Source organism: Mobula birostris, chromosome 8 (genome assembly GCF_030028105.1).
Source record: "Mobula birostris isolate sMobBir1 chromosome 8, sMobBir1.hap1, whole genome shotgun sequence".
Taxonomy (NCBI): Eukaryota; Metazoa; Chordata; class Chondrichthyes; order Myliobatiformes; family Myliobatidae; genus Mobula; species Mobula birostris.
In genome coordinates, this window is record NC_092377.1 from 115,884,496 (window position 1) to 115,910,472 (window position 25,977).

The 25,977-nt window shown below is 42.7% G+C and overlaps 1 protein-coding gene across 2 annotated transcripts in view; it reads right to left on the reverse strand.

Moving 5' to 3' along the window:
- The window catches only part of LOC140201612 (probable methyltransferase TARBP1), a 398,438-nt gene that overhangs the window by 355,100 nt on the left and 17,361 nt on the right, over positions 1–25,977 (reverse strand). For both annotated transcript variants that reach the window (XM_072265981.1, XM_072265979.1), the window contains 2 exons: positions 25,766–25,862; positions 14,492–14,581 (listed from right to left, as the gene is read on the reverse strand). In XM_072265981.1, coding sequence (XP_072122082.1) covers positions 14,492–14,581; positions 25,766–25,862 — 187 coding nt within the window. The remainder of the gene's footprint in view (positions 1–14,491; positions 14,582–25,765; positions 25,863–25,977) is intronic.

Consider the following 25,977-nt stretch of genomic DNA (forward strand, 5'->3'; position numbering starts at 1 on the left):
GGGTCTTGTGATCTCAAGATAAATTTCCGAGAAGCCACTCAGTGTTAGTGTCTTCATGTACCGACCCCGATGCCTTTCTGTAGCAGGCAGCAACGCAGTCCTCACCAAGGCCAGTTCTGCAACCTCCTCCACCAATGAACAACTTGCTGATGGGTAGACCTGAAGCTCTTGATGTCCAGCAATGTTCCACAATCATAAAAAGATATTTAAAAAAGACAAAAATACCTTTGGTTGGCCCCAGAAAAGCTGCTGTGTTCAAGCATGCCATCATCTGACTGGAAGGCCAAAAGTCTAAATGTCTTTTAAAAGGAATTACAGGTTTCCCCCGCCATCCGAAGGTAGAGCGTTCCTATGAAATAGTTCATAAGCCGGAATGTCATAAAGCGAAGAAGCAATTACCATTTATTTATATGGGAAAAATTTGTGAGCATTCGCAGACCCAAAAATAACCTACCAAATCATGCCAAATAACACATAAAACCTAAAATAACAGTAACGTATAGTCAAAGCAGGAATGATACGATAAATACACAGCCTATATAAAGTAGAAATACTTCTCTACAATCACTGCCTGCACTGTTCTCCGTAGCGAAAATCTCGCGCAAGCGCTCTCGGCAAAAACACTCTCTCCAGTAACCTTTAAGCTAAGAAGCTGCCAAATCATACTAGATAACTTATAAGAATACACAGCCTATATAAAGTAGACATAGTATATGTACAGTGTAGTATCACTTACCGGAATTGGGAAGACAGCGCTGAGCACACTGATGATGGTGTGTTAGGCTGAGTCGTCGGTGTTAGAGTGGATTTCTTTTTGGGTAGATGATTTGTTTACACTTAAATGACTTTGGCCACCAGACTTCTATTTTAACTGTTTGACAAAGGACCGTGGATTGAGTCCACCACAATGGGCTTCCTAGAAGGTGTGAATACCAGATACTTCTGGTAGTTTGACCTGATACTGTAGCTTCGAAGGCAGTATCACCTATACATTATAAATATTAATTGTATTAATTGTCTTCTATGTTAGCACGGGAAATGCCAAATAAATGTATCGTAGACTTAACTTACATTCCTAAAGGCTGTAGATACCAACCCAGACATGTTGGCGTCGGGAGGAAAGGATGGTGTGAGATTTTATATGTAGCTTCAATAGCAAGCATTGTCTATGCATTGTAACTTTTTAAGTAGCAATTGCCTTTGTGTTTAGCATATAAATATCGAGCACACATTTAGCTAGCAGACCTTTCTGCGGAAAGCATTTCCGTCCGTAAGATGCCTACTGTAATTACTGTATCGAATAAAGAAGCTGCTTTGTATCTACCAGTGACTGTCTCTCCGGTAATTTCATCCACATTACATTTGGTGTCAGAAGTGGGATACCTTCGTGACCCGTCATGTGGCCAGCGTTCCTAGCAGTCTAAGTTGGTGAGTATTTTTCTAAAACAACACACACTTGGATCTGTTCGGTCGGTGGTGCACAGGTCACGAGGTAATCACGAACATGGAGAGCTGAACTGGTAAATATTAAAGTAGTGTGTGCATGTACGTTTATGTAATTGGGGAATCTTTGCATGTTAACTTGGTTAACTTGGTGAGACTTGGACCACCAGTTGCGAAAGGTGGTAACCAACAGTACGTTTGGAACGCCAGAGTAGGGGCGTGTACACTCGTTCAGGAGGCTGCATTTTAGTGTATGTATGTTCAAGTGTGATGCAAAGGAATACAGTAGGCATCATGAGTTCAAGTACCCAAAATTGATAGATTGTGGAATACATACTCTGTGGTTTTAAGTATGTACTGTTTAACTGCTACCCGTCTATGATATTTTGTGTAGTTTGGGAATTAGTGTGGGGATATCTCAGGGAGAGGTTTCACCCAGATAGACCTACCAGAATGGCACCTATTGAAGTCAGGCAACGTCAGGCTGAGAACCCTGATGATCCAAGCCAGCCCTTGACCTTGATTACGACTATTCATAAGCCCTTCACCCCGGGGAGAAACAGAGAATTTTGTCCGAGTTGCCCTCACTTAAAGTTGCCTGTGGGAATTCAGAATTCTGGCGTAAGCTCGAGGAAATGGTTGACATTCACCAGATGCACCCTAAAGATATACATGTGTCAGTGAAAGCCAAGTGCCCGAGGAATATGTGGGACAGGATGGCCCAGGGGGTGCAGGATGGTACATGGGCAACTACTGGGAGCACCAGTAATGAAGAAAGATATCGCTCTTTTAAAGGGGAAGTGAGGCAGTGCCTGGGGGGAGGCGACAGTAGCTGGGGAATGATAATGGCAGTGATTCAAAAGGCTGACGAGACAGCCATGGATTACACAGAACGTAAATACCGAGTGTACGAGGAGTATTTCCGGTTGGATAACCCAGGGAGGGATGACCCAGTCTTCCTAAAAATGCTGAAGGAAGGCCTGAGCTCAGCCCACCAAGAACTTTCAGATTTAGGCATAACGGTAGGGTCCAACTACTCTGAGATAGCTTCATGGGCCAGTGAGATAGACCAAAGAAAAGGCAAGAGAATTCGTAAAGTGGTTATAGTGGATGCAGCTGCTGTGATGTCCCAGAGGGCTTGTTTTGCTTGCCAGCAGCCAGGGCACCGAGCAAAGGACTGCTGGACCAGGTATAAGACAGTGAAGGAGTTCATATGCTACAGCTGTGGCCTATCGGGACATGGCTGGAGACAGTGTCCAAAAGAGAGGGGGGAAATCCCAGGCAAAGGTCACAGCAGACACTCAGCCACTCGCCCCATTATCAACTAGTCTGACTGTCGATCAGATCAAAGAGTTAGCGACAGCACCTCTTAAGGCAAAAAAGGATGTGGCAGCGGGCTCCACGGCCAGCTCTGATGACTCAAGGATGTACATAACGGCATTGTTAGGGGGACGGCAATGCAATATGTTAGTGGACACAGGGGCATCTGTATCTATAATGGACTTGCCCTTACCAACAGCCCGGCAGGCCAGTTATATCAGGGGTGTAGGAGGAAGAACAGTAAAAGCAGAAAGAGGCGGGAAGCAAATACTAGAAATCCGGGAAGTGCAGCTTCCAGTGCATTTCTGGGTATGTCCAAATAATGAGGGCACGATCATTGGAATAGACACCCAAAGGGAAGCAGGAGCTGTTACAGATTCGGGAAATAATATGGACAAGTCAGGGGCAGTGAACGCATACAACCAACAGAATACATGGCCTGGCTAGCATAGGCGCAGCTGCCCCGATCATTAGAGACTGGAGCCAGGATGGTGTCTATGGGTTACCTTGTCAGCAGTTCCCAGCAGTGTGGGCAAGACACAAGCAAGATTGTGGGCAGATGACGGTAAACCCAGTTAAAATAGAGGAGGGTCTCTATAACCCCCCCTAAGCAGGACCCTATACAAACTGACACACTGACCGCTGTTCAGGGTATAGCGAAGGAACAAAAACACCAGAGGATACTCAGAGAGACTGCGGCCACTCCAGAACATAAAGTTTTCCCAGTTCCTCAGAGAGCAGACATTGCTGCGAATAAAGCAGCAGGGGAACAAGAGGCAATTGAAATTGCAAGTGTGCAGGACGAAACGACAGAAGCCAGCTTAGTAAAATTATATGAAGAGGTAGAGGCACAAGAGAAGGAAAAATGGAGGAGAAAAGGAGCAAAGGACTGACCAGATGGGTGTTGGACACATGGGGAGGAAAGAGTCGTGGTGGCCCCACCCTGTATTAGACAGATACTACTGAAGTTATATCATGGGGTGATGCATCAGGGAAGGCAGAGCATGATCACAGCCCTCCGGCAGGACTGGTGGTGGCCAGGGATGGGCGGGGATGTTGATAAATTCCGCCGCCGTTGTATCATTTGTGCCCAGCATAACCCTGGTAAGGGCAGAAAGCTACAGCTGGCAAATCAGCCTCGGCCGAGGGGACCCTGGGAAAATGTCCAGATAGACTTCACAGGGCCCCTGCTGAAAAGCAGGGGGAAAAGTTACTGTCAACTTAAAGTATTAAAGGACCGAGTGAAACAACAACAGCGAATCGCTGATCAGAAAGAGCCAGAGGGAAAGGAGATAGTTCTTCCACAGCCCGGCAGCCAAGTTATGGTGAGGGTGCTGTCAGAAAGGTCAGGGTTTGCCCCCATGTGGATAGGACCACAGATGGTACTCTGAACAAATGATACGTCTGTCTGTGTACAGACTCGGCAAGGCAGCCAGTGGAACACTGGACTCAGGTTAAAGCATACAACTCACCCTCTTGTTGCTCCCACAGACGGAGTGGGGAACCAACTGTACCCAGTAACCATGTAATTACAGAGAACCTAAGAGATGAACACCAGCTGGCAATGGCAGACCTGACCACAGCTGATGAAAACATACCCGGAGAAAATGCAAAGGCAGAAAACCCTGAGAGCATGGCAGAAGACACTGAGAATGTGTTGGAAAAACCATGAATAGCCTGCTAAAGTGTGATGACGATGGTACTCTGTAAAGAAGGCTGGTTGCTGAAGGTAGATGATTAATTTTATGGCATAGTATAGAAAATTATTTGGGAAATAGATGAGGAGAGATTTTTGAGTTAAAGCAGAGATGGCAGGTTCCACCACCTCGATGGCATTTCTGATTGCACATGGCATCTGAAAGCAGTCACCCCGAGTCTGAGGAGCTGGGCCTTTTTCAGCAGCTGAGCCAGTGATCAATGGAACAGCTCGGAAGAGGGTGATCCTAGAAGGAGAGTTTCAGTGACCAGAGGATAAAGGGCTGAAGAGAAAAGAATGTAATTAAGCTGCAGTCAGCCTGCAGGGAAGAGCAGGCACACCAAAGGAGCCGCAATCCTAAAGACTTGGAACAGCCTCTCTGCTTAACATTTGGTAGGTAGCGATTAGGTAATGCTAGGATAGATATCGAGGTACATAAAATGGGGGGGGGGGGGGAATTTTGAGACAGGGCATTTTTGCTGCCCTATTTGACAGATCCTCCTGGTTGGCCTTTCCTGATACAAATTTAGTTTGTCCAGGAGGGTCAAGAGCAGGGACTGTTAGAGTGGATTTCTTTTTGGGTAGATGATTTGCTTACACTTAAGTGACTTTGGCCACCAGACTTCTACTTTAACTGCTTGACAAAGGACAGTGGATTGAGTCCATCACAATGGGCTTCCTAAAAGGTGTGAATACCAGATACTTCTGGTAGTTTGACCTGATACTGTAGTTTCGAAGGCAGTATCATCTATACATTATAAATATTAATTGTATTAATTGTCTTCTATGTTAGCACGGGAAATGCCAAATAAATGCATTGTAGACTTAACTTACATTCCTAAAGGCTGTAGATACCAACCCAGACATGTTGGCGTCGGGAGGAAAGGATGGTGTGAGATTTTGTATGTAGCTTCAATAGGAAGCATTGTCTATGCATTGTCTGTAACTTTTTAAGTAGCGATTGCCTTTGTGTTTAGCATATAAATATCGAGCCCACATTTAGCTAGCAGACCTTTCTGTGTAAAGCGTCTCCGTCCGTAAGATGCCTACTGTACCTTGCTGTGTCGAATAAAGCAGCTGCTTTGCATCTACCAGTTACTGTCTCTCCAGTAACTTCATCCACGCTACAACAGTCGGAGGTTGGGGTGGTGCAGTGGACCCCAACCTCGCCGCCGACCGATAGCAATCCATGAAGCATACAGGGGTACAGCGGTGGCCGGAACGCACCCAGCACATCTTTTTAAAAAAGCCAAAATAAACAAGCTAATTAATTAGGTGCCGCCCAGCACGTAACTGTCGGCCCAGATGAGAGGCGACGCAATCGGCAATTGCCTCTGATCTAGGCTGATATTTATGTGCCAGGCGGCACCTAATTAATTAGCTTGTTTATTTCGGCTTTTTTTAAAAGATGTGCTGGGTGCCTCCCGGCTATCACTGCATTCTCCGCAAATCGGTATCTGTCCGCGGCTCAGGGGTTGGGGTGGTAGGACACTGAGGTGTCATCTCATCGTCGTCTGTTTCCATCAGGGCAGGCAGGTCATCTTCATCTATGTCTGCCTGCCTCATTGTCAAAGGTCGAGGTTCGTCATCTGCTGTGGCTGATGTGGAAGGCTTGAAAAATGACAGTATGCTTGACTGCTAGCCTCACACATTTTTCTATCATACAGTTCTTCGTAAGCACTCAAACCATCTTGCAAATATGCCCTAAACTGACGTACCCTTTCAAAATTAAAGTTGTACTTTATCATTGCAGCGAAAATCTCACGCAGTTGCTTCAGGTTCAGTTCCTGGACGACTTCCACTTTCGGTCCATTCGCTACTGCATTCGGTTTCGATTGTTATCCTTTCTTCTTCCAATTACATCAGCTCTTCATCTATCAGTTCTTGGTCATGGGATGCCAAAACCTCTCCAACATCATCTTCAACTTCCACAAGCCAAACTCACTTTGTTCTTGCTTCGTTCACCACGATCGAAACGCTTAATTATGTCTAGTTTTACACTAAGTTTAACACCCTTACGAGTCCTTTTAGGCTCTTCTGATACCTTAGAACTCATCTTGCAAACAGATGCTCACAGGCACGTGTTTAAACAATGCCGGCTAGAATGCAGTTCCGAATCTGAGGGAGAAGCAGCTGCTCGGGGCGCGCGCGCTGCTTTTTTTCACACGCTGCTTTTTTCGTAACAGTGAAAACACCTTCTGTTAGCGAAAACAGGTAATTAATGTAGGTCTTTCCTAACAGTGAGGTTTCATAAAGCGAACGTTCGAAAAGCAGGGGACACCTGTATACCTGTCTTTACACTTTCCTCTGGCAGCTTGTTCCATATATCCATCCGGAAATGCATGATGAAAAAAAAGTCAACAATTGATCTTGTTCAATTTTGACTAGCCAGCTAATTAAACAGTACTAACCTCTACTCACCTGCAGGAGAGGCCATGGCAGGTCACAGAGGCTTCATTATTTGACTGGTCACATTGCACATGATAAGGAGACACCAACCTGCCTATCGCACCTGCCATTATTTAGCGGCATTTTTTCTGTCCTAACACTAAACACCTTTTTCATAAACTTAATATCCTTCTGCAAATGAAAAAATCCTCTCCTTATCCCCCCTCCCCAATTTCAAATCTATACCAATCAGTGATCAACTTGCCAATCAGCAAAGGTAATTTCTCCCAAGTCCCTTTACAAAGATAGTTTAGGATTTTGATCAAAGTAAAAGTTGATAGAAAAATCTGCAAAGTAATATCTGCTACACACTGCTTTTGTAATGCAATTTTTAAAAAATTTATTTAGCAATACAGCAGAAAAACAGGCCTTTCTGGCCCAATGAGACCACACTGCCCAATTACACCTACCGTATATGGCTAATTAATGTTGTAACCCATACATTTTTTGGAATGTAGGAGGAAACTCACGCAGTTGGGGGAGCATGTACAGACTGTGGCAGAACTGAACCTGAGACACTGGCATTGTGCTAACTGTTACGCTTGTCTAAGGGAATTCCGAATAGCGATCAAACATGAAACAAGTAGTAATGTTCTCCCCCCTTCCCAATTGTGCTTAAAAGTAATTGCAGCAACCTAATAAAGCTAAATTTATCAAATCAGAGCAGATACCACGAATGGATCTGGTACTGCTAAGTCTGTCTGACTGTTTAATCAAAAGAAAAATTGGGGGAGTTCTGGAAAAGTACTGTAATGTTATATACAATGAAAGGTATAATACACAAGGATTTATAAGGGCTGCATTTCAAACTGCAGGGCGTTTATCTCGGTTGGAGCGATGCTGTGATGCAACCTGGAGAAATGGAAGTCAGCAAAGCAACGGTGCCATCTACAGGAACATCAAGGTACAATTTATGAATCACACCACTGGATGCAACATCATCAGAGCAGACATTATCACTGACATTCAGTGCCTTGTAAAGGTCATATATCCGGTCCCATGGAATACCTTCCAATAACCTCCCCACAACTGATGTCAGGCCTATAATTTCGTGGTTTATGCTATCCTCCAACCCTCTGGTACCTCCCCTGTTGCTAAGGATGATTTAAATATTAACTATTTATTATTTATGGTGCAACTGTAACAAAAACCAATTTCCCCCTGGGATCAATAAAGTATGACTATGACTATGGCTACTAAATATCTCTTTTAGGGCCCAGGCAATTTCTGCACTTGCCTCCCGAAGGAACACCTTGACAGGCCCTAGAGGTTTATCCACCCTGATTTGCCACATAGTAGCAAACACCTCCTCCTCTGTAATCTGTACATGAAGATAATGGGGGAGTCTAGTACGAGAGGGCATGACTTAAGGATTGAAGGACGCCCATTCAGAACAGAAATGCAAAGAATTTTTTTTTAGTCAGAGGGTGGTGAATCTATGGAATTTGTTGCCACAGGCAGCAATGGAGGCCAAGTCATTAAGGCAGAGATTGATAGGTATCTGAGTAGCCAGGGAATCAAAGGTTATGGTGAGAAGGCAGGGGAGTGGGACTAAATAGGAGAATGGATCAGCTCATGATAAAATGGCAGAGCAGGCTCGATGGGCCAAATAGCCTACTTCTGCTCCTTTGTCTTATGGTCTATAATGCTGCTTTGCCTCACTTCTATAAACTCCGTATCCATCTCCTGAGCAAATTGATGAAAATAATTCATTCAAGATCTCCCACATCTGTTTCAGTTCAACACATGGACTACCAATGTGGCCTTCCTGATTTCTTTAAGTGTTCTCTTGCATTTCTCGTACTCCACAAGCACCTCATTTGTTCCTACTTACCTATATCTGATAGGCACCTCTTTTTTTCTCTTAACCAGGACTTCAATATCTCTTAAAAGCCAAGGTTTCCTACACCTATTATCTTTACCTTTTATTCTGACAGGCACATACAAGCTTTGTACTCTCAAAATTTCACTTTTGAAAGCCATAAGACCATAAGACAAAGGAGCAGAAGTCAGCCATTCGGCCCATCGAGTCTGCTCTGCCATTTTATCATGAGCTGATCCATTCTCCCATTTAGTCCCACTCCCCCGCCTTCTCACCTTTGATGCCCTGAGCTACTCAGATAACTATCAATCTCTGACTTACATACACCCAATGACTTGGCCTCCACTACTGCCTGTGGCAACAAATTCCATAGACTCACCACCCTCTGACTAAAAAAATGTCTTCACATTTCTGTTCTGAATGGGCGCCCTTCAATTCTTAAGTCATGCCCTCTCGTACTAGACTTCCCCATCATGGGAAACAACTTTACCACATCCACACTGTCCATGCCTTTCAACATTCGAAATGTTTCTGTGAGGTCTGCCCTCATTCTTCTAAAGTCCAAGGAATACAGTCCAAGAGCGGACAAACGTTCCTCATATGTTAACCCTCTCGTTCCCAGAATTATTCTAGTGAATCTTCTCTGCACCCTCTTCAACGTCAGCACATCCTTTCTTAAATAAGGAGACCAAAACTGCCCACAGTACTCCAAGTGAGGTCTCGCCAGCGCCGTATAGAGCCTCAACATCACATCCCCACTCCTATACTCTATTCCTCTAGAAATGAATGCCAACATTGCACTCGCCTTCTTCACCACCGAATCAACCTGGAGGTTAACCTTAAGGGTATCCTGTACGAGGACTCCCAAGTCCCGCTGCATCTCAGAACTTTGAATTCTTTCCCATTTAAATAATAGTCTGCCCGTTTATTATTTCTGCCAAAGTGCATAACCATACACTTTCCAACATTGTACTTCATTTGTCACTTCTCTGCTCATTCTTCCAATCTATCCAAGTCCCTCTGCAGATTCCCCGTTTCCTCAGCACTACCGACCCCTCCACCTATCTTCGTATCGTCAGCAAACTTAGCCACAAAGCCATCTATTCCATAATCCAAATGGTTGATGTACAATGTAAAAAGAAGCGGCCCCAACACGGACCCCTGTGGAACACCACTGGTAACCGGCAGCCAACCAGAATAGGATCCCTTTATTCCCACTCTCTGTTTCCTGCCAATCAGCCAACGCTCCATCCACGTATGTAACTTTCCCGTAATTCCATGGGCTCTTATCTTGTTAAGTAGCCTCATGTGTGGCACCTTGTCAAAGGCCTTCTGAAAATCCAAACATACAACCACCACTGCATCTCCCTTGTCTAGCCTACTGGTAATTTCCTCAAAAAATTGTAATAGGTTTGTCAGGCAGGATTTTCCTTTAAGGAATCCATGCTGAGTTCTGCCTATCTTGTCATATGCCTCCAGGTACTCTGTAACATCATCCTTGACAATCGACTCCAACAACTTCCCAACCACCGATGTCAAGTTAGTGAAAGCCTCCCACTTGCTCAGTACACCTTTGCCAGCAAAGAGACTGTCCCAATCCGCACTTGCCAGATCATTTCTGTTACCATCAGAATTGGCCTCTCTCCAATTTAGAATCTTAACCCATGGGCCAGAGCTATCTTTTTGCATATTTACTTTGAAACTAATGGCATTGTGGCCACTGGACATAAAGCGTTCCTCTAACACAAACTTCTGTCAGCTGCCCTATCCCTTATAGCAGATCCAATATCTCGCACTCTCATTAGGACATCCATGCAGATGAAGGATACTTTCTTGAACATATTTGACAAATTCTATCCCTTCGAGCCCTTTTACAGTTTGGGGGTCAATGTGAGGAAAGTTGAAATCACGTACTATAACAACCTTATGTTTCTTACAACAGTCTGCGATCTCTTTATCCCTCAAAATCCTGTGACCTGTTGGGTGGTCTGTAATATAGCCCCAGTAGCATGGTCATACCTTTCTTATTTTTCAGTTCCACACATAATGCCTCACTATTCAAGTTCTTCAATCTGTCCTGTCACTGCCGTGACATTATCCCTGACTGGTAATGCCACACCTTCTCCTTTAATCCCCCTCACTCCATCCCATCTAAGACATCAGAATCCCAGAATATTGAGCTGCCAGTCCTGCCCCTCCTACAACCAAGTCTCACTATTGTCTACAACGTCATAATTCCAGGCGTTGATCAATGCGTGGAACTCATCCGCCTTTCCTACGACACTTCTTGCATTAAAATATTTTCAGCTTTGGACACTAATTACAAACGTTGTATATCATGCTCAACCTTTTGATTCTGACTTTGTCTGAGGCCTTACCAACATCTGTCTCTACAACCTCTCCAGTAACTGTCTGGTACTCTTGTACCCATCCCCCTGCAACTCTAATTTAATCCCCACCATGCAGCAATAACAAACCTTACCACTAGAACATTAGTCCCCATCCAATTCAGGCGCAAACCATCCTGGTTGTAAAGGGACCACCTTGCTGGAAGAGCCCAACGATTCAAAAATCTGATGCCCCTCCTCCTACACCAAATCCTTAGCCACATGTTAAACGACATAACCTTCCTAGTTCTGGCCTCACCAGCATGTGGCACAGGTAGCAATCCTGAGATCACAACCCTGGAGGTCCTGCCCTTTAACTTAGTACCCAACTCCCTGAAATCCCGAAGCAGAACCTTATCATTCATCCTACCCATCTCGTTGGTGCCTACATGGGCCACGACCTTCAGCTGTTTACCTTCCCACTTAAGAATGCTGAGGACAATTTCTCTCCTTGGTGTGGGGTGCAAGATATTCCTCTTGGTGCTTGCGAGAAGGCTGACCTCTTACTTAATGGAGAACAGCTAAATCAATACATCCATCCAGAAAGGTGGCATCCCGGGTTTTTCTGGGTGCCTTGAACACACCTCAATAATCAGCCAATTGATCTGCGAGGCCAGGCAGCCTAACATTCATCTGGTTAGACCTAGCCAACACCTACAGATCAATTCCACAGGTCCTCATCCAGGTTGGCCTGGACCACCATCATACCCCACCAGTAATGCGAGACATGATTATCAGCTACCTAGGAGGATTCAAGCTACGCTTCACTTCAGCCCACTTTACAACCAGGTGGCAATTCCTCCAAAAAGGAATTCCAACCAACTGTACCATCTCCCCATATTGTCAGTCATGGGTATGAACTTCCTCATATCAGCAGCAGCAGGCGTAACCCAAGGAACAGTGTTGGAGCCCAGCAGCCGACAACCTGCAATACAGGGGTTCAGGGATGACATCACAGTAACCACTGTAAACCATGTCCAAGCAAGATGGGTATTGGAAAACCTGGACAACGTCGCTACCTGGGTTAGGATAACCTTCAAGGCCAGGGAGTCCTGATGCACAGTGATCAAAAAGGGCAAGGTTACTAGCAAGTTCAGTCTTCAGGTACAGGGAGAAGTCATTCCATCCATAGAGGACAACCCAGTAAAGCGTCTTGGAAAGTGGTTTAATGCAGCAATGATGGACAGCACCAACATCACCAACACTGTAAAGCAGACTGAAGAGTGGCTGAAGAAGGTTGACAAAACCAGACTCCCTGGTAAATTTAAGACTTGGTTGTACTAACATGGTCTTCTATCAAGGCTGTTCTGGCTCTTCACGGTGTACGAGCTCCCCACAACCATTGTAGAAGGATTGAGAGGAAGGTCAACAAGCACCTGCAGAGGTGGTTGGGGATCTCAAGTTTTTCTTCAGTGGAGCTCTACATAAAATCAGGCCAGCTGCAACTCCCACTGTCATCGGTAGTGGAGGAGTTCAAGGTGGCAAAGTATAGAGTTGTATTAACACTGAGGAGCTCTGATGACGCTAATAAATCAAGCAAGGGTCACAATGAGATAAGGCCAAAAGTGGGCCACCAACTCAGCCATACACCAGGCAGTGAGCTCCCTGCAATTGACAGACATCATCGGCAACCTATGCCTGGGATGGCAAGGTCTCAGCTCTGCACAATTCCAATGATGGGAGAGTGCAAGGGGAGAAGCAGGACATGGTCCAGGCAGAGGGGCAGAACTGAGAGGACAAAAGGTGGATACCAAAGGCAGTGGAGTTAGGGGTCATGGGACAACTGGACAAAATGGGATCTTCCCAAGCGCAAGATCAACTGGGCAAAGCTTTGGAGACTAGAGCCCTTCTGCATTTCTTTCCTCCTGCAGTCTGTGTATAACACTCTCCCTACACCATCACAGCTGCACACATGGGGGCTGAGAGAGGACCCTAACTGCAAGCTTTGTGGTCAGCGGGGTTCACTGGTACACATACTGTCAGGATGTAAAAAAGCTTTAACACAAGGACACAATAGGTGGTGCCTCAACAAGTTCCTGCTGTCCCTTGCTGATGCACAGGAGCAGGAGAGGAGTAAAAAGAGACCAGTTGGCAGAGGCATACAAGACAGTCATTTTCATCAAGTGAGGGCCACGCCAGTTATATCAATGAGACCCAGGTCCAATCTGCTGCAAACTGCCAAATCATGGAAGGGTCAATGTGGGGAGGAAGCTGCAGTTTCTGGAGGTGGTGCAAACCACACTTCGACCAGACATCGCACTGTGGTCCATCGAAAACAAGAAAATCATCCTGTTAGATCTCACAGTACCACGGGAGGAAGGATGTGAGAGGAAAGACCCTTATGTACCAGGGTCTTGAGGGTTACCAATTAATTTCCATAGATGCTGCCTGACCTGCTGAACCAGACTGTTTAGCTTCCTTACATTCCACATTATTGGCTCCACCCATCACCTTTTAGTTTGTACACCTTCTGCTTCCCCCACCTTCTTATTCTGGCTTCCTTCCTTCCTTTTCAGTCCTGATGAAGGGTCTTGGCCTGAAACATTGATTCTTTATTTCTTTCCAAAGATGTGTCTGACATACTGAGTTCCTTCAGCATTTTGTGTGTTAGCCTGGGAAAGGCAGATTGAGTGGAATAAAGACATTAAAATCCTTCTAAAGTAGGAATTCAAATAAATGGTGTAAACTAGTGGAGCAAACCACTCTTCTCTTCTTTAAGAAGCACACAAGTTGCATTTTTGATACAACAGATCATCCTATTTGACAGGAGTATCATTAAACAAAGTTAAAACAAAGTTTGTAAAAGCAAAAGAAGTTGACTCTTGGAATTAGAGATTACAGAGGTAGAGAGACTCATGGAAGGAACTCAAGAGCTTCGGGCCTTAAAGAAGATGGTGAGTTTTATTTGTCACGTGCATATCAGAACACAGTGAAATATGTCATTTGCATCAATGACCAACACAGCCTGCTGGAGGCAGTCACCATGCCTCCAACGCCATCTTAGTATGCCCACAACTTACTACCCCTAACCCATACATCTTCAGAACGTGGAAGGAAATTGGAGCACCTGGAGGAAACCCTCGAGGTCCTGGGGAAAATGTACTAAAACAAGCTGTTAATGGTGGAGAAACCAAAGTGATAACAGTGAAGAAACAGGAAGGGAAGTTACAGGAGGGAGGAAAGTAACCACGGACAGATCTTTAAAAACTTCAAAAAGCAAATATTTGGTGTAGATTTTAAAAATTGTCCATAATGGAAGAAGGAAAGGGAAATGCACTAATGAAAGTTAACACTGCAAGAAATAGTAGACAACTAATTCAGTATTATTGATTCAACTCTTCACAGCTGATTTGCCCAATAATTATTTGCTCCCACCTCCATCCACAATTTTGTCCCCCGAGATAAAGCCTCTTCAGTTCGAATGGATGCCAGAAAGTTTGAAATGTCAGAGAGCGTCACCAGTTCCTAAAAAAAAACAAATGTTGTATTAACGAGGAAGTTAACGTATAAGAATATGGATTTTATTCATAAGAATATGGATTTTATTCATCATTATCTTATTTTTAATTAATTTTTTTATGAGTTAGAAACATAGAAACAAAGAAAATAGGTGCAGGAGTAGGCCATTCGGCCCTTCGAGCCTGCACCGCCATTTATTATGACCATGGCTGATCATCCAACTCAGAACCCCGCACCAGCCTTCCCTCCATACCCCCTGACCCCTGTAGCCACAAGTTTCTACATTACAACAAAAAAAAACAAAGGAAATTTATACAGTGCAAAACCAACATGTCAGTGTACAATTATAACAGTAAAGAAAAAGCACCCAAAATAAAATCATATAAAGTCAGCTTCCACCCCACCCTCCCACTACACAACTCCAAGCCAACCATTACGATATAAAGAAAAGTTAATCAGAGCTTTTGTCACTACAGAGTTGTGAATATAAAAAAAAGTGCATTGCCTACTATTTTAAACTATAATATATCTCACATCATTAAAAAAATCCATAAAGGTTAACCAGAAAAGAAAGCTAGATGTAAGGGATTAAATCACTGAAAGAAAAAGGAAGATAGACCTTTAATCTAAAGGGGAGTTATGAACATAATCAAGAAAAGGTCCCCACACCTTATGGAACCTTATGTCCGAATTAAGAAGTGAATAATGAATCTTTTCAAGGTCTAAGCAGGACATAATGTCTCTAAGCCATTGAGCATGAATGGGTGGTGCAACATCTCTCCACCTAAAAAGAACTAAACATCTAGCCAAAAAAGAGGCAAAAGACAATGTTCGCCGTTTAGTCGGACTCAAGCGTGTGTCAACTTCACCCAAAATGCCAAAAAGAGTAATCAAAGGGTTAGGTTTTAAGTGGCAATTAAGGATATGGGATAAAGTTAAAAAGACATCTCTCCAAAACAGGACAAGCCCAATACATGTGGATAACAGAAGCCTCACCCACTATACACTTGTCACAAAAGGGACTAATATCAGAATAGAACCGTGATAATTTGGCTTTAAACATAGGAGCACTATGTACAACCTTGAACTGCAAAAGGCAGTGGCAAGCACATAAAGAGGTTGAGTTAACTGACTTAAGAATTGAATCCCAAACCTCAGACAGAGAAATATTTAAGTCATGCTCCCAGACAGTTCTAATTTTATCAAAGGGGGCACGCCTCAAGGTCGCTAACTTATCATGAACATTAGATATTAAACATTTATTCAATGGGTTTATACAAAGAAACAAGTCCACAACATTTTTTCCGAGCATCTCAGGAAAATTTGGTACTAAAGGGTTAATAAAATGTCTAATTTGAAGATATCTAAAGAAATAAGTATTAGGTAGATTAAACTTTGCAGACAGTTGTTCAAAAGTTGCAAAACAATTGTCTATGAAAAGATCTTCACCAACGCCTGATGCCCTTTTTGTACCAATCATGAATTGTTAAGTCTTGCATAGAAGGTCGGAAAAGATGATTATGAAAGATGGGACTACAGAGGGAGAAACCATAAAGACCATAATGTTTACTGAACTGAGCCCATAGTCTCAGAGTATGTCTATTGAGGGGATTAACAATTTAGCTTAGGCAAATGACAAGGTGGTGCGGATCCAAGAAGTGCGGAAATGGAGAAATCCTTATGGGAGTTCAACTCCATTGCCACCCATTTTGGGCAGTCAGGCTGATTATGAAAGAAAGACCAAAAGGTAAGGCAACGAATATTGGCTGCCCAGTAATAAAAACGAAAATTGGGCAAGGCCATACCACCTTCCCTTTTAGGTTTTTGAAGGTGAACTTTATTAAGTCTGGGACGTTTGCCCTTCCATAGATAGGATGAAATAATAGAATCTAACGAATCAAAAAAAGCTTTAGAAATAAAAATTGGTAAAGATTGGAATAAGTATAAAAAATTTAGGAAGGATATACATTTTAACAACATTAATAAGACCTACCAGAGACATGGACAGAGGTGACAGGTGTACCAAAAGAGTATGATTTAAAAGATTAGTAAAATTTTCTCAAAAAAGATGCTTAAAGTTCCTTGTTACAGTAATACCAAGGTAAATGAACTGATTATATACTACTTTAAAAGGGAGGTTATGAAATTCCAATAATTGTGCTTCTCTGTTAATTGGGAAGAGTTCACTCCTGTGTAAATTAAGTTTGTATCCGGAAAGCTGGCTAAATTTATTAAGAAGTGAAAACATTGGGGGCAAAGAGGTAGTCAGATTTGATATAAAAAGTAAAAGATCATCAGCATAAAGAGAAACTTTATGCTCAACACCCCGCCTCCAAATCCCCATCAATTCAACACAGCTACAAAATGCAATCGCCAGTGGCTCAATGGCCAGATCAAAAAGTAAGGAACTTAAAGGGCACCCTTGCCAGGTGCCACGTTTAAGGTTAAAAGGTTGGGATTGCTGAGAGTTGGTCAAAACAGAAGCAGTAGGACATGAATATAGCAATTTAATCCACGTCATAAAACATTGTCCAAAGTCAAATTTTTCTAAAACCACAAAAAGATAATTCCACTCCACACGATCAAATGCTTTTTCTGTGTCGAAAGAGATGACACATTCAGGAGCCCCAACTGAAAGTGAATATAAGATATTAAATAGACGCCGTATATTAAAAAAGGGAGGCAATTTTTAATAAATCAGTTTGATCTTCAGAAATGATTGAGGGTACAATGTTCTTCAATCTATGAGCCAAAACTTTAGCCAAAATTTTAACATCAACATTTAACAAAGAAATCGGCCTACAGGAGGAACACTCTGTTGGATCTTTGCCTTAAAAGAATGATATTTGTCTCATTAAATGTTGCTGGCAATTGACTATGTTTAAACGATTCCGGTAAAACTAAGGTTAATTGAGGCAAAATCAGTGAGGAAAATGATTTATAGAATTCTGCAGAGAACCCATCAGGTCCTGGAAATTTACCAGACTGCAGTGCAGAAATGGCCAAAGATACTTCCTCTAATGATAATGGCTCAATGAGTTTTACTTTGAGATCAGGATAAAGCGAAGGAATATCTAAACTATTTAAGAAATGCTCGACAGAAATGCTATCATTTAAAGATTCAGAGGAATAGAGTCGAGAATAATAATTCTTGAATGTATCATTGATTTCAGAATGATTCAAGGTAATGTTCCCATTTCCCACTCGAATTTTAGTAATTTATTGTTTAGCTTTAGAGCATCTTAATTAATTGACTAAAAATTTACCGGATTTATCACCATGAATATAAAACCGGCTCTTACATTCAAGAAGTTGGCGTTCAATTGGATGAGTGGAAATAAGGTCAAACTTAGTTTGAAGTTCCACTTACTTCTTGTACAGTTCCGGATTTTTGGTCTGAACATATAGTTGGTCGGTTACTTTAATTTGATTGACCAGATCTAATCGCTCTGCGTAGGTCTTTCTTTTCAAATATGAAATTATTTGACCCCTTAGATATGCTTTCATGGCATCCCAGACAACCTAAGTTGAGGTTTCAGATGACATGTTAATATCTAAAAAAATTTATCTGGTCCTTCAAAAATTTTACAAAATTATCCGACAACAGGGTCGGATTAAAACGCCAATGTTTGTTCATTTGAGGGAGACCAGGAAGAAATATGGACGGGGTAACTGGGGCATGATCTGAAATCACAAGAGCAAACAGATGGGTCAGCAGATTATCAATTAAAAAATAATCAATTCTAATAAAAGTATGATGGACATGTGAAAAAAAGAGTAATCGCTCTCACTTGGATGAAGAAAATGCCAAACATCAGAGATACCATAATTCGAAAGGAAAGACTGAATTGATAAAGCAGATTTACTTGGTAGTCTAGGAACAGAGGACGATCGATCCATAACTGGATCCAACCAACAGTTAAATCACTGCCCAATATAAGAGAATATAAGCTCAGGTCAGGCAATAAAGAGAAAAAACGATCAAAAAACTCCACATCATCTGAATTGCGAGCATACAGGTTAGCCAAGACTACCCCAGAAACAATAATAAAATGACCATTTGTATCAGGTACTTTGTTATGAAGCTCAAAAGGAACATTTTGATTTATAAGAATAGAGATCCCCCGCCCCGGCTTTAGCCAGAAAAGAAGAATGGAAGTGCTACCCATCCACCTTGACATGAGACAGGAATTATCAGAACTACGAATGTGTGTTTCTTGCAGAAAAGCAATTGCAGCTTTAAGCTGCTTAAGATGTGAAAATACCTTCCTTCTTTTAACAGGATAGTTCAATCCCTTAACATTCCAGCTGATAATTCAATGGACTGTCATTTAAAAAAACATGGAGAGTAGTAGGCAACACCAAAATCAAACAAACAAATAACATCTCTGGGGCAAAAATATAAAACAGGAGAATCAGGACAGAAATGTGTCCTGAATAACTAAAGATTCTATAAATGCTATTGGCAATAGAGATCCCACCTCCCTCCCCCCACCAAATCCCACAACAAGAAAGCTACCTAAGATCAGCAGTAAGCTCTTCAAAAAAAAACACCCCAAAACCCAACTTCCAGGTTCTTAATATTAACATAAGCTCCATTTGTTAACAATTCAAAAACCAGAAAACTTACGCACTATGAATTTGAATTACCCTTAGAGAAAAGAAAAACAATTCCACCAAAATGTATTAAGCTTAACTCAAAGTAATAGTCCAAAAGAAATGAACTAAGAAACACATAAACAAACTTTACCCAGTAACCTATCCTCAAGAAACTATGAAAAAAATTCACTGACTTGAAATAGATCAGGAAAAAAAAAGAAAAACAAGTACTTGTCCACCATTTTAAATAATCAAATCAAATCTGAGGAAATGGAAGTAGCAGGGAGACTTTCGATACATTTCTGAGCTTCTGTAACCGAGTTAAATCACTTTTTTTCTCCAGTAGCGAGAGTTATTCGGAGACGAGCTGGAAAACGCAGAGAGGGCCTGAGTCCGAGATTGTAGAACTCTTTCGTGACTCCTTTATATTCGGCACGTAGACTCAGAACTTGGGAAGCATAATCCTCAACAATACGGATAGATTGACTCATGTACTCCAACTTTCCTCTCCAACGTGCTTCCATCATCAAAAGGTTTTTCACCTTATAGCAATGAAAACTGGGTGTGGCCTATGGCCCGACTCCAGTTTAGGCGTAAAAGTACGATGAGCTCTGTCTAACTTGGGTGGGGTCGGAAGAATATCATTCCCAAAAATCTCACAAAGTAGAGAAAAATTCAACTGGATATCCACTTCCGACAGACTCCGGCAAGCTGAGGATTCGTAGATTTTGATGTCTGCTCTGACTTTCCAGATCCGTAACTTTGGATATGAACTTGCTGATATAATCCCTCAAACCAGTCTCCAAATCGTGAAAGCAACGCTCTAAATCATCGGTAGCAAACTCAAGAAGAGAAAGGCGTTCGGTATGATCCTCCACTTTGGAATTAATTTGATCTAATTTGGATTCGAGCGAACCGAAAGAAGTCTTAAATTCAGACTTAAGTTCAGATACTATAACTTGTCAGTGATGTTCCAAAATGGAAACTATCTCGGCTGAGGAACCAGCCGCAGGAACTTCTTTTTTCCCCACTTTAGTGGTCTTTAAAGCCATTGTAAGACAGCTGTATTCGCAGGCAGGAGGGAAAAAAAAATTTAACAATCTGGAGTAAAAAAAAAAGAATGAACAAGTGCAGAGATAAGAAATAAAATGGAGCAACAGCTTTAAGCGACTAAACCATCACCATTTAAACCAGAAGTCCCATTCATCATAATCTGATGCAAGAGATACGTCTCAAGCAAAAACTTAATTTTATCCTTATTACATCAACTAAGCATATAAAATAATCAATATTTAAACAGTATTTGCTCACAGATCATATATAACTAGTTAAAATGGAGCAGGTTTAAAATCAGCATTCTCGAGGAAAAGCGAAACAATCTGCAAATGAAAATTTACTCTACCACAGACCACTATTGAAATTAATAACACATAAAAGAGTTTTCCTACCCACATGAGGATAAAAGAGCAATTGGTAATAAATGAACAGAGATGACAAGATTGGAGTAAGGTGAATTGTGGGGCTATCAGGCAGGAAATTGGAAGCTTAAATTGGAAACAGATGTTCTCAGGGAAAAGTATGGAAGAAATGTGGCAAACGTTCAGGGGATATTTATGTGGAGTTCTGCATAGGTGCGTTCCAATGAGACAGGGAAAGGATGGTAGGCTACAAGAACCATGGTGTACAAAGGCTGTAATATATCTAGTCAAGAAGAAAAGAAAATCTTATAAAAGGTTCAGAGAGCTAGGTAATGTTAGAGATCTAGAAGACTATAAGGCTAGTAGCAAGGAGCTTAAGAAGGAAATTAGGAGAGCCAGAAGGGGCCATGAGAAGGCCTTGGCAGACAGGATTAAGGAAAACCCCAAGACATTCCACAAGTATGTGAAGAGCAAGAGGATAAGTCGTGAAAGAATAGGACCTATCAAGTGTGACAGTGGGGAAGTATGTATGGAACTGGAGAAAATAGCGGAGGTATTTAATGAAGACTTCACTTTAGTATTCACTATGGAAAAGGATCTTGGTGATTGTAGTGATGACTTGCAGCAGACTGAAAAGCTAGAGCATGTAGGTGTGCTGGAGCTTTTGAAAAGTTGGATAAGTCGCCGGGACCGGATGAGATGTACCCCAGCTACTGTGGGAGGTGAGGGAGGAGATTGCTGAGCCTCTGGTGATGATCTTTGCATCATCAATGAGGACGGAAGAGGTTCCGGAGGATTGGACGGTTGCAGATGTTGTTCCCTTATTCAAGAAAGGGAGTAGAGATAGCCCAGGAAATTATAGACCAGTGAGTCTTACCCTCAGTAAGTTGATGGAGAAGATCCTGAGAGGCAGAATTTATGAACATTTGGAGAGGTATACGATTAGGAATAGTCAGCATAGCTTTGTCAAAGGCAGGTTGTGCCTTACGAGCCTGGCTGAATTTTTTGAGGATGTGACTAAACACACTGATGAAGGAAGAGCAGTAGATGTAGTGTATATGGATTTCAGCAAGGCATTTGATAAGGTACCTCATGCAAGGCTGATTGAGAAAGTAAGGAGGCATGGGATCCAAGGGGACATTGCTTTGTGGATCCAGAACTGGCACAGAAGGCAAAGAGTGGTTGTAGACGGGTCATATTCTGCATGGATGTCGGTCACCAGTGCAGTGCTTCAGAGATCTGCTCTGGGACCCTTACTCTTTGTGATTTTTATAAATGACCTGGATGACGAAGTGGAAGGATGGGTTAGTAAGTTTGTTGATGACACAAGGGTTGGAGGTGTTGTGGATAGTGTGGAGGGCTGTCAGAGGTTACAGCTGGACATTGATAGGATGCAAAACTGGGCTAAGAAGTGGCAGATGGAGTTCAACCCAGATAACAGTGACGTGGTTCATTTTGGTGGGTCAAATATGATGGCAGAATATAGCATTAATGATAAGACTTTTGGCAGTGTGGAGGATCAGAGGGATTTTGGGGTCCAAGTCCATAGGATGCTCAAAGCAGCTGCGCAGGTTGATTCTGTGGTTAAGAAGGCTTATGGTGTATTGGCCTTCATCAATCGTGGAATTGAATTTAGGAGCCAAGAGGTAATGTTGCAGCTATATAGGACCCTGGTCAGACCCCACTTGGAGTACTGTGCTCAGTTCTGGTCACCTCACTACAGGAAGGATATGGAAACCATAGAAAGGGTGCAGAGGAGATTTACAAGGATGTTGCCTGGATTGGAGAGCATGCCTTAAGAGAATAGGTTAAGTGAACTCGGCCTTTTCTCTTTGGAGCAACGGAGGATGAGAAGTGACCTGATAGAGGTGTATAAGATGATGACAGGCATTGACCTTGTAGATAGTCAGAGGCTTTTTCCCAGGTCTGAAATGATTGCCACAAAGAGGACAGGTTGAAGGTGCTGGGGAGTAGGTACAGAGGAGATGTCAGGGGTAAGTTTTTTTTTTTTTTTTTTTTTTTTTTTTTTTTTACGCAGAGAGTGGTGAGTGTATGGAATGTGCTGCTGGCAACGGTGGTGGAGGCGGATACGATAGGGTCTTTTAAGAGACTTTTAGATAGATACATGGAGCTTAGAAAAATAGAGGGCTATAGGTAAGCCTAGTAATTTCTAAGGTAGGGACATGTTCAGCACAACTTTGTGGGCCGAAAGGCCTGTATTGTGCTGTAGGTTTTCTATGTTTCTACAAGAAGGGTGACACCTTTGCTAGCATGTCACAACTTTTTAAAAACTGAAAGAAATAAGCAAGTTTTGTCACTTTATGCCCCAGAAAATATAGGATTCTATCCAAGATATCAATTATTGAATTTGTCCTCTGAGAAAAAGCCTCTTCAATTCAAATGGACGACAGAAAGCATGAAATGTCAGAGAGCGTCTGGAGGGCTATAGTCTGGGTGCAGGTTGATGGGACAAGGCAAATTGATAGTTTAGCAGGGACTAGATGGGCTGAAGAGCCTGTTTCTATGACTCTAATTCCTTGGGATTTGAACTCAAATGATCTTTTTCTACCTTTTTCTTTCAATAACTTTAGCTTTTGAAATTCTGCTTGAATATTTTACACAATTTTTTTCACTATCCAAAATCTTTATGTAACATCTCCTAACTCTTAACTCTTGACTGTTTGGGCTGCACGGTAGCATAGTGGTTAGTGCAACAATTTACAATGCCGACTGTAAATTCAGGGGTTCAGGATTCAATACCCCCCCCACAGTTGTCTGTAAGGAGTCTGACATTCTTTCAGTGGTCATCTTCCAGATGCTCTGGTTTCCTCCCATGTTCCAAAGTCATACTGTCAGGGTGAGTGAGTTGTGGGCATACTACATGGGTGCCAGCTCATTGCTGGGGATGGAACTGATTCTGGCCATGGTCAATCTCTCAAAGCACTTCATCACTGTAGATGTGTGTGCCACTGGCTGGTAATCTTTGAGGCAGCTCCCCCTGCTTTTCTTGGGCTCTGGTATGACTGTCGCCCTTTTAAAGCAGGTTGGAACCTCCAAGTACAGCAGTAAGAGAATTAAGATGTCCTTGAACTCTCCCGCCAGTTAGTTGGCACAGGTTTTCAGTGCCATACTAAATACACCAGAAGAACCTGATGCTATCACGAAAGGTGGTCTGATGTTGGCCTCCAAGACAGGGTCACCAGATGCTGAAGAGATTTGTGCAAGTATAGTTTTATTCTCCCTCTCAAAGCGTACATAAAAGGTGTTGAGCTCATCTGGGAGTGAAGCTTCACTATTCATGACATTAGGCTGCACGCTGTAGGAAGTAATAACCTACAAACACTGCCGGAGTTGATGTGCATCCAATTCTATCTCTAACTTCACTTGGAATTGTTTTTCACTTTTAAATAGCCATAGGTTGTACCTGGACTTCTCGTATAGCTCTGGGTCACTGATCTTGAATGCCACAGATCTAGCCCTCAGCTGACTACAAATCTCCTGGTTCATCCATGCATTCTAGTTCGGGTATGTCTGGCAAGTTGTCCACACAACACTTGATAAAGTCAGTGAAAACTGTGGCATAGTCATTCAGATTCCTGAATATTGTCCAATTCACCAATTGAAAGTGGTTCTCCTCTGCTTCGGTGAAAACTGTGGCACAGTCATTCAGATTCCTGAATTTTGTCCAATTTTCCGATTCAAAGTGGCACTCCTCCTCTTCCCTTGACCTTTTTCATCCTCACCACTGGTGCTGGAGTCTTTAGTCTCTGCCTGTACGCTGGCAGTAGAAATACAGTCAGGTGATCAGACTTTCCAAGTGCAGGCATGGGATGGCACAATGAGCATTCTTGATGGTGGTATAACAGTGGCCAACTGTGTTGACGCCTCAGGTGATACGTTGACGGTAGTTTTTTTGGTTTATTTTGGCGTGTGCCTGCGTGCGTGCACATCTGCATGTGTGTCTGCGTCTGTGATGATGTCTTTTTCATGGTTTTTTTTTTACAAGGCGCGGAGCAAGAGTGAGAGAGACTGTGCGGCACGCCACTCCTCACTCAGACATTTTCGCAGTATTTTTCCCTTTATTTTTATGAGGTTGAGCTGCGATCTCGACACTCAACCCGGCACGGATGAAAAGCGTACTCGGGAGTGGCCCCGACTGGTTTCGAACCCGGGAACCTCCTCTCCCGGGCCCGGCGCCGATGTCATTGCACCACCAGTCGGCCCGACGGTAGTTTTTTTAAGTTAGCCTGGTGGAAATCCCCTGCAATGATTTTCGGTAGATGGTGAAGTATTTGGGCTGCAGCCATATTTCAGTGAAACAAAGTACACAAGGCCCTGATGTCCCTCTGGTACTGCAACTTTGCTCTGAGCTCTTCTACTTTATATTCCAGAGACTGTACAGTCGTCAGCAAAATAGTCAGCAGTGGGGAATTCAAGGCTTCTGCATTTCAATCTTACCTGCAGACCAGCCCACTTTCCATGGTCCTATTTCCTTAAAGGGGAATGGCACTCACAACCCAAGGCTGCTGCCCTAGGCCAGTAGATTTTGAGAATCAATAACTTAAAATTTCTTTAAACAATGTTGTTTTCTGCAGTACCCATGGCTGTGATTGTGGATTTCAGCTGTAGTAGTCCTACATGGGAATATCTGATGATTCCCATCAGAACTGTATGCAAAGAATCTAGTTGCATGCAAACAGTGAGGGAGTCTAGGACCAGAGGGCACAGCCTCAGAATACAATGCCGTTCATTTAGAAGAGATAAGGAGGAATTTCTTTAGTCAGAGGATGGTGAATCTGTGGAATTCATTGCCACAGATGACTGTGGAGGCCAAGTAATTGGGTATATTTAAAGTGGAGGTTGATAGGTTCTTAATTAGTTACGCCCAAAGGTTATGGTGAGAAGGCAGTGGAATGGGGTTGAGATGGATAATGAATCCACCAGGATGGAATGGCAGAGCAGACTCAAATGGCTGAATTGCCTAATTCTGCTCCTATGTTTTATGTCTTTGAAGAGAGTAACGTTCTGATGAAGCAGCTACAGCATTATTGCAGCTACTTTGGCTTTTGATCTTAAGTGTCTAAATTAAATCCAACAGGAACTCATGTTGAATCCATGTGTATAACAGATTCAGTATACCAAGATGAAATTTACAAAGTAAAATTTCCCTTACCACATTAGTCAGATGCATAGCCGCTTTTAGAAAGGAACACTGAGCCGCTCCTCGCAGCAAAACTTGGTGATTGGTCAGAGTACAACGCAATACTTCCCTGTAAAATATCAGATGAAAAATTAATGAGAAAAATGAACTGCAAATGACAGTCAAATATTTAAAAAGTTTGTGGACTGGACTCTCTAGTTCATATTATGATGTTTCTGGGCTCT